Genomic DNA, 9,134 nt, shown 5'->3' with positions numbered 1-9,134 from the left:
AAAATGAGACATCCCAAAACTTCCTAGGTTGTCACTAGCTTCATTTCCATTTTAATTCAAATTGTGCAAATTGAAATTGAATGTGTAAATATGTAATGAATATGTAAAAAAATTATAATAAAACAGGCAACCAGTTGACTGAAATAACGCACAGTATTTGCTTTATAAGCATGTTATTAACACATAATTACATTATATTAACAACAAGCGTTTTATTTCCCCTTACTCGCATATTTTAAATTCAACAGTATTTTAATTCAACAATAAAACTATAAAGCAAACTACTGCAGTAGCACTCAATTATTCTTAAATAAATGCATTTAAAGTGCAAATATACAGCAGTGTATGTGAAATGTGATTTGCAAACAATTACATGCCACTCTCATTCTGTATCGGTCTATATGATTTGTGTGCATTGCGCATGCTTTATCGGCTTGACAATAATGGCATTATTCAAATTATTTTCCAACTTATTAACACAACGTGATTTGTATTGCAGAAAAATTGTATTTAGTTTTATTATCCTTTTTAGGGCACTCAATTAAATATCAATTAGGAAAACTAAAACAGTGTAGACAGACTTTCTGACTTTTATAACCAATATCAAAGAGGTTATCATACATGTTTTTTGCCTTGTAAAGGGTTGAAGCACTTTTCTGGTCTTGAGAGTTAAATTAACCAAATATTATTCATATTAGATTTTTATAACAGCTCGCTATATTTTACATTTCACACAATACCTCTTTGTGTCCAGCTATGACTCTCCCATCTGGAAAAAGGTAGTTGGCGATGGAGCACACAGGGTCTTGGATCCCAAGAGAGATACAGTGCTCTCTAGCTTGGACACAGGCATATTTATACTGGGCTTGAGGTCGACCAATCACAGACAACATGCCACTGGACACTTGATCAGAGGCCTTCTGCATCACCTCTGCCCTCACCTTCACTGCAAACAAAGCTGCAGGCAGAAAACAGCGCTACAGAGATAAGCTGATCGAATGGATGTTTCTGGATGTCCTAAATTATGTCAATAATATTCACGGGTCATATATTGCTCCAATTATTAAAAACAATATCAACAACAACAGTATTTCACACAGAGAATATGATAGGCATTTTTATATTGAATTATGAGATTGTGACTTCACAATATTGTAAAGATAAAATTATATTTTTCATTCAAAAGTAAAATACTCACATATCATAGCATTTTTGCTACCTTATATATCGATTATATACCACTAAAATTGCTTTTAAAAGAATATGATTAGTGGTTAACATTTAAAGTAAATCTAAAACGTTTTTCCAAACTGTCCTAAGACAAGAATGGGTGTAATTCGAGTTTTAGGGCAACTTTATTGAAAGGGTTTGACTTCAAATGTTGATTACTGGATGTGTCTGTCTGTCTGTCTGTCTGTCTGTCTGTCTGTCTGTCTGTCTGTCTGTCTGTCTATCTCTCTCTCTCTCTCTCTCTCTCTCTCTCTCTCTCTCTCTCTCTCTCTCTCTCTCTATATATATATATATATATATATATATATATATTCATATAAATAAATATAACTTTTTTTTATTGCAAGGATGTGGTCCAATATTTTATATTATTTCATTTGAATTATCCTTGATTTTATTCAACTATTAATGGTAAAAAAAAAAAATTAACATCATAATGTAAATACATTGTTGTCAAAGAATACGAATATGAGAGTAACTTAAATTGGAGATGTCAGATAGGACCTATTATTTCTGAGGTTAAGATTTATATTATATTTTATGTCTGTGTTACTTCAATAACTATTAAAAGTCATTTACAATAACAATACAATAGTCTAGACTGTATATACACTTAATTTGAGCGTAAAAGTATTAATGCACCTAAATGTCTTGAAGCTTTACGCCAAATATTATTTTATTAAACAAAAAATGCATTATAAAATATAGATAAAACTTTGATCAAATATATCACTTCTTCCTTTTGATTTTGGAGATAAATGACCAAGCTTTTTGCAAAAATACTATTTAAAAAGTACTAATTTTCGAAGACATTGGGGTCAGTTTTACCTTCAGCGAAGTTCATTGCACCAGAAAACACCAAAGCTGCAAATTCACCAACACTGAAACCTGCTGCACTCACACAGCTCTCAATAGCCTATAAAGAAGAGTTTATATTAATATTGCCCACATAATCATCCACACGCGTAGAACATCAAGTCCTAATCGACATAAAAGAGCATGCTGTAACTTACAGCAGGGTTTTCATGGTTGAGTCTCTCCACAGCAGCCAGAGAACAGACAAAAACCGCAGGTTGACAATGAACGGTCTTCATCAGGTCTTTCTCGGGTCCATTCAAGCACAGAGACAGCAGGTCATAACCCAGCACCTTCTGAGCTACCGAAAACATCTCCTTGACATTTCCATACTTCAGCAATCCTCTCCCCATACCGACATACTGACTGCCCTGGCCTGGGAATAGCAGGACGGTTGCGTTCACCGGAGTTCTGCGTGTTTTCACGGACTGAGGCTCTTCAGGAGCATCTGACAGTCTTCTGTAAACCGAGACAGTCGCTTTATTTCGACACACACGAGCTCTACTATAGGACCTAAGAGTCACGCTGAGATTCATTATGAAATTAAATAATTATATAGAAATCATACACTGTTTTTGAGGAGGTCAATCGGAAATCTGTCTGTTTGGAAGCGTCACAGGAAGTCAGCGCGTGAAAAACTGTACGGTCTTTCTATTATATCATTATTTTACTAGGTGATATAAACGCCTAAATCCATATTAAAACTTCTATTGGCACTGTTGTTTCTCACATGTCATGTGTGGGTTTATTTTTCTTCGATTCTTGTATATTTTAGGTGAAGAAAGGGGACAGCGGCATCTACTGTACTGGAGGTTCTAGTCTCTGTTCGCCTGAATATACAGTTCTTCAATATCTAAGTATATATTTATGGCCATAAACATTAAACCGTCGCTAAATTTCAAGGGAAAATGGCCAAGGTGAGTTGTCATTTCGTTTATTTTAATACAGTTGTTTAAAGCGTTTATCTAAAACTATGGTTAATTAGGCATAAATTGATATTAAACTGTTATATTTTAGATTTCGGTTGTTTCTTGCATTACACAATGATTTCCTATTTGAATTAGTTTGAAAAGTCATTAATAAACTAATTAATAACCCTACCAACGTTACTCAAGCTGTAAATATGATTAATAGGCTAATGAATTATGCGTGTACAACATAATAATAAACGATCACATTAATAAACGTAAATCAATATAGCAATCTCTCTCTCTCTCTCTCTCTCTCTCTCTCTCTCTCTCTCTCTCTCTCTCTCTCTCTCTCTCTCTCTCTCTCTCTCTCTCTCTCTCTCTCTCTCTCTCTCTCTCTCTCTATATATATATATATATATATATATATATATATATATATATATATATATATATATACACACACACATACATACATGCATACATACATACAGTTGAAGTCAGAATTATTAGCTCCTGTTTATTTTTTTTCTCCAATTTCTGTTTAACGGAGAGAAGATTTTTTTTCCAACACATTCCTAAACATAATAGCTTTAATAACTCATTTGTAATAACTGATTTATTTTATCTTTGCCATGATGACATATTTTACAAGATAATTTTTTCAAGACACTTCTATACAGCTTCAAGTGACGTTTAAAGGTTTAACTATAAATAAGGTTAACTGGCAGGTTAGGGGCATAAGGCATGTTATTGTATAATGAAGCTTTCTTCTGTAGACAGTAAAAATTAGCTTTAAGGAGCTAATAATTTTGACCTTAAAATGGTTCATAAAAATTAAAAATTTTTCTTCAAGAAAAAATCTTTCTCCAGAAGAAAAAATATTATCAGACATACTGTGAAAATTTCCTTGCTCTGTTAAACAGCATTTGGAAAATATTTAAAAAAAGAAAAAAATTCAAAGGGGGGCTAATAATTCTGACTTCAACTATGTATATATATGTATGTGTTTATATATATATATATATATATATATGTATATATATATATATATATATATATATATATATATATATATATATATATATAAAAATACACACACACACACACACGATTGGTATGTAATAATACAATTGTAATTTTATAAATATTATAAGAATATTAATAACTTGAAAAATTTGCTTTTCAATTATGTAAAATAATTCAGAAATACTAATAGTGTGTGTGTCTGTGTGTGTGTGTATACATACACACATAACAATCTGACATTGCAATATTTTGTTTTGCTGCGAGATATATATATATATATTCAATATGAATAGAACTTCACCTGATTTTATTCATTTAGATTGATTAGGATGACCAAGTCATTTTCTATGCAGTGCATCTGCCTAAAATATAATAAATGACAAGCCTATATACAGTGCTCAGCATATACACCCCCCACACATCTTTCATTTAAATTTATATTTTCTATCGGATGCTTTACAATATTATATGCATATACATTAGATAAGTTAGTTCTAAAGCCAAATCTGGAGCTAACAAAAGAACTTGCAATAATTGTTAAAAATTCGTACCCCAAATTTAAACGTTAGGGAAAAATATTAAATAAAATGTTAACAATAAAAGTAAAAAAAAACAAAAAAAAAAAGAGAAACAAACAATATACAATTTAATTGAAATGTTGTATGAATTTAAATGTATCATCTTTCTATTTCTAAATATGTTCTGTGACTAAAATATAATTTTAATAAATATATAAGTTTAATTAATCTGTTTTGTGTAAATGCACCAAAATACATTGCCTATATATATATATAAATGGATACAAATATTCATTTTCAAAATGGGGTGTACTCAATTATGCTGAGCACTGTTAATACAATAGAGCAAACAAACAAACAAACAAAAAAGCTCTGGGGAGTGTAATAGTATTCAAGCACAGAAATTAAAAGTAAAATAACATGGTCACCATCATTGTATAAATAAATAATTTTTAAATAACATTTAATATCTTTCTTTTCATCTTTAATAAACAATCTAATCCTGCGATGTGACTATTGCAGATACACACATTGCGATATTGATGCTTAAACGATATATTGTTCAGCCCTATACATACATACATACATACATACATACATACATACATACATACATATATATATATATATATATATATATATATATATATATATATATACACATACATACATACATACATACATACATACATACATACATATAGACACACACACACACACACACACACACACATTTCTGTCAACCTTCTGATATGTATGTTTTTTTATATGCAAGTAATTTTTTAGTGTTTGTGAAAAGTGTTACTAAATGACAGTGTATTCTGAAATGACGTAAGCTTTGAAATCGCAGGTTATACAGCAGACAGCATCTGAACATATCATCTATGGATAAAAAAAAGCACTGGAGTACATCTATATAACACCAATCATTTTTCATCTTGCAAAACCCATCCATTATGTTTCTATGAGGTGAAAGACACCCGTCATCCAGTTTCTTTTCCCTCCAGAGAAACCAGTTCATTTTTTCATCTGGCTTTAATCAGATAATAATAACTTTTGCAGCAAATGTGCCATCGTGGTTAAACGTAACATAAGTTAAATGTTTTCATTTGTTTATTGGACTGACAGAAAATGCTCAAACAATACACAAAACATTCAAGTGGCAAAACTGGCTTCTTGTGAGCCCTTGCATGGCAATCCAATTTATTAAACTACAGATGCTCGGTTATACAAAATTGCACCACTTTTATTTAAGGCTTTTTAAGTTGACACTTGTTCCTCCCTCCACCCGCCGCCCGTCCAAAAGCAGACGATGTTGCATTGGAAATACTGCGCCTCGGTCTCAATCCTGGAGATATTTAGTATTTTTTTGGTCATTTTTTTCTTTCAAAACCTTAACAGCATCAAGGCATTTGCTTGCAGTAATCAGAACAACACAAGACTCGTAATATTTACCAGTGTCCGCCTGTGTTTCGGACACTCCCTAGGAGTCGTGTTCTTCACTTTACACAGTGCAAATCCTCAAAGCATTCATAAACAATTCATTACGTGTACATACGGCATGCTGCACCCTGTCCTTCTGATGTTTAAAGAGACACGTATTTCATGCTACAACCGCTTTACAGAGCGCATTATGAACACCTTTTCCCATCGCACTTGATGTGCGATTAATTCTTTTGAAGTTCGAATCGATTCTTCCCATTTTTTAACACACACCCTCACATTCAGTTAATCCAACACTAACGAAGACAGAAAACAGGGCAAATGATTACAAAGTCACTAACAGACATCGCTTCCTCAGGATCCAATATTTGGTTTTCATATCCTCGGTTGACACCAGCAAGCAAAAGGAGCAAAGTTTGAGTCGTGTGTATTAAAACCCCCGATTTGTTTTTAAAATATATATATTTGTACTGTATATTTGTCCAACATTTGATCAGGATCAAGAGGGATCTGACTTTTCATAACCGAACCACCCAAAAAGATGAGCGGATTACAGTATGAGGGGTACTACAGCTAAATTGTCAAACCCTTTATTTTTTAAATACCCCCTTTTTTATTTTTCGTTTTTTGAAAAAGCCTGCTGTACAAAGTTCGGCATAGGCTATGAGATGGACCTAAATTATATATTTATATAAAAAAAGAGAGAGAAAGAGACACAAAAAGGTCTTAACACATACTCGAAGGCAACATCTGAGGCTAAGGACAATGATAGCGACAGAAAAAAAATTATATTTTTTCAACTTTTTACATGTACATCATTGTATCCACAGGTTTTCCTAAGGTAAAACTCAATCAATCAATAGCTGTTGTGAATATAACATCTCCATAGAGCAAAAAAAAAATGAAATCTAGTAATTTATAAAAGAGAAATAAAGGCAGAAGAAATCATGTTTAGAATAAAAGCAAAAAAATAATAAAGTTACAAAAAAAACAAAAAAAAGGAGTGAAAGTTAGCTGTAAGAATGGTTTATATAGGAGTTCTTTGGACTTCCTCTCCTCTCTGGCTAAAATAGTGGTGCTTATAAATATCATTGTAATTGCCATGTCAACGTGCACAGCCTGGTTAGACATTCCCTCCTTACATTTACAACGGTGGCTGTTTCCGTTAGCGATAACACTGCGTGTAGGCTCTGTATTTTTTAAAATTATTTTCGTCTAGCTTTGTATTCATTTACTCATTTTTTTTTTATTCGGTTGCATACAGTTAGAATATATATTTATATATTTATATGTAAAAATCTCTTTCTCGCGACATTGGAAAGTGATGATGGTTATCTATGTGCAAAAAACTGTCATGGTACTGTAGCCTTGAATCCATTGGTTGGTTGTTGGTTGGTTGGTTGGTTGGTTTGTTAAAGGGGCATCACCACATAGGAAAGTCCATTCGATGTTAGGTTTTAGTAACGTCGGAATGCTGGCACTGCTGATAGACACAGCAGTAAATCAGACCTGCAGGAACAAAAAGTTACTTTAGATCTAGGTTTAAACCAATGGATCAAGAAATTAAAACAGAAGTGACTGACAGCTCGTCACAGCCGATGATAATTGAGATCTACCTGGCTCAGAGCAAAAGAACAGCTGTGTATTAGAGCAGCTGGCAGGTGGACTTTTTGCGTGGCTTTCCAGTTACTGGAGTTTTCCTGTTGATTTGCCGAACCAGGTCATAGAAAATCTGTGGAGAGAGGGAGAGAAAGAGAGAATTGAATTTTAATTAATTATACACTTCAAAGCAAAAAAGAAAATGATAAATTGCCTTCCATCACAACACAAAAACATTTTATAGCACCAGAACTTTACTTTAATTTATTTATTTTACCATAGTTTTTTAATTACTTCATTTTTAAACACAATGCTAGTCTTTTTTCTTGTTTGTTAGATGTTTTTTAAATGTATGTATATATGTCATTTATAATCACCTCTTTATTCATTGCCTATGTTATTTGCAATGCTTCGGCAAAAAAAACAACATATTTTAGAGATAGAGAATTGTCATGCATGTATTGTCAGATTAGGTTTGTAAGAAGGCCAAAAATACTATAATATACAAGACCTGTTTCTCATAATGACAAAAACAAAAAGTAAAAGAAAAAAAAAATCAATAAAACAACAACTCTCTAAAAAAACTAAACTCAAAACTCAAGTTAACCTTAAAATATTACTCAAAGAAATGTTAAGGCGACGCAGTGGCGCAGTAGGTAGTGCTGTCGCCTCACAGCAAGAAGGTCGCTGGTTCGAGCCTCGGCTGGGGCGGTTGGCGTTTCTGTGTGGAGTTTGCATGTTCTCCCTGCGTTCACGTGGGTTTCCTCCGGGTGCTCCGGTTTCCCCCACAGTCCAAAGACATGCGGTATTAGGTAAAATAAATTGTCCATAGTGTATGAGTGTGGGTGAGTGTGTGGATGTTTCCCAGAGATGGGTTGCAGCTGGAAGGGCATCTGCTGCGTAAAACATGTGCTGGACAAGTTGGAGGTTCATTCCGCTGTGGCGACTCCGGATTAATAAAGGGACTAAGCAGATAAGAAAATTAATGAATGAATGAAGAAATGTTGAAAGCAAAGCTCAAACAAAACAAAAACACAAGGCAAACACTGAACTAAAAACTAACTTAAAGCTAAATAAAAAAAAACACGAACTAAAATATAATAATACTTGAAAACAAATTAAAAAAACAAATAAAACAAATACACAAAACTAAAGAAAAACCCTAAAAATATTTGAAATCAAAACTAAAAGCAAAGAAACACTAAGCAAACTATACAAAAAACTCTAAGCAAACAAAAACAAATAAAACAAATTACTAAAAACATTCCTACACAACTATCTGCTCATTAAGTCTGACATCATAGTTATACAAAACCAATACCAATACCTCATAATGACAAAACCAAAAACCAAGTAAAAGAAAAAAAAAGAAAAAAAACAACTCAAAACAAAAACTAAACAAGCTAAGCTCAAAACAATACTAAAGATAATGTTGAAAGTAAAGCTCAAAGAAAACAAAAACACAAGGCAAAACCCTGAACTAAAAACTAAACACAAAAACAGCTCAAAGAAAAAATAAAAAAATACACAAACTAAAACAAAAAAAAAAAAA

The 9,134-nt window shown here is 32.4% G+C and overlaps 2 protein-coding genes across 2 annotated transcripts in view; both read right to left on the bottom strand.

Annotated features, from left to right (window-relative positions):
- mcat (malonyl CoA:ACP acyltransferase (mitochondrial)) overlaps nucleotides 1–2,913 on the bottom strand; it is a 3,627-nt gene extending 714 nt beyond the window's left edge. Inside the window, exons 1-3 of the mRNA XM_056455635.1 lie at nucleotides 2,244–2,913; nucleotides 2,059–2,146; nucleotides 741–958 (exon numbers count right to left, since the gene is read on the bottom strand). Coding sequence (XP_056311610.1) covers nucleotides 741–958; nucleotides 2,059–2,146; nucleotides 2,244–2,621 — 684 coding nt within the window. The 5' untranslated portion in view covers nucleotides 2,622–2,913. The remainder of the gene's footprint in view (nucleotides 1–740; nucleotides 959–2,058; nucleotides 2,147–2,243) is intronic.
- A 2,722-nt stretch (nucleotides 2,914–5,635) lies between these two features.
- The window catches only part of rap1b (RAP1B, member of RAS oncogene family), a 91,474-nt gene continuing 87,975 nt past the window's right edge, over nucleotides 5,636–9,134 (bottom strand). The window contains exons 7-8 of the mRNA XM_056455634.1: nucleotides 7,600–7,715; nucleotides 5,636–7,492 (exon numbers count right to left, since the gene is read on the bottom strand). Coding sequence (XP_056311609.1) covers nucleotides 7,629–7,715 — 87 coding nt within the window. The 3' untranslated portion in view covers nucleotides 5,636–7,492; nucleotides 7,600–7,628. The remainder of the gene's footprint in view (nucleotides 7,493–7,599; nucleotides 7,716–9,134) is intronic.

Source organism: Danio aesculapii, chromosome 4, assembly GCF_903798145.1.
Source record: "Danio aesculapii chromosome 4, fDanAes4.1, whole genome shotgun sequence".
Taxonomy (NCBI): Eukaryota; Metazoa; Chordata; class Actinopteri; order Cypriniformes; family Danionidae; genus Danio; species Danio aesculapii.
The sequence above is the reverse complement of the archived record's forward strand: the minus strand, read 5'-3'. Positions and strand labels throughout refer to the sequence as shown.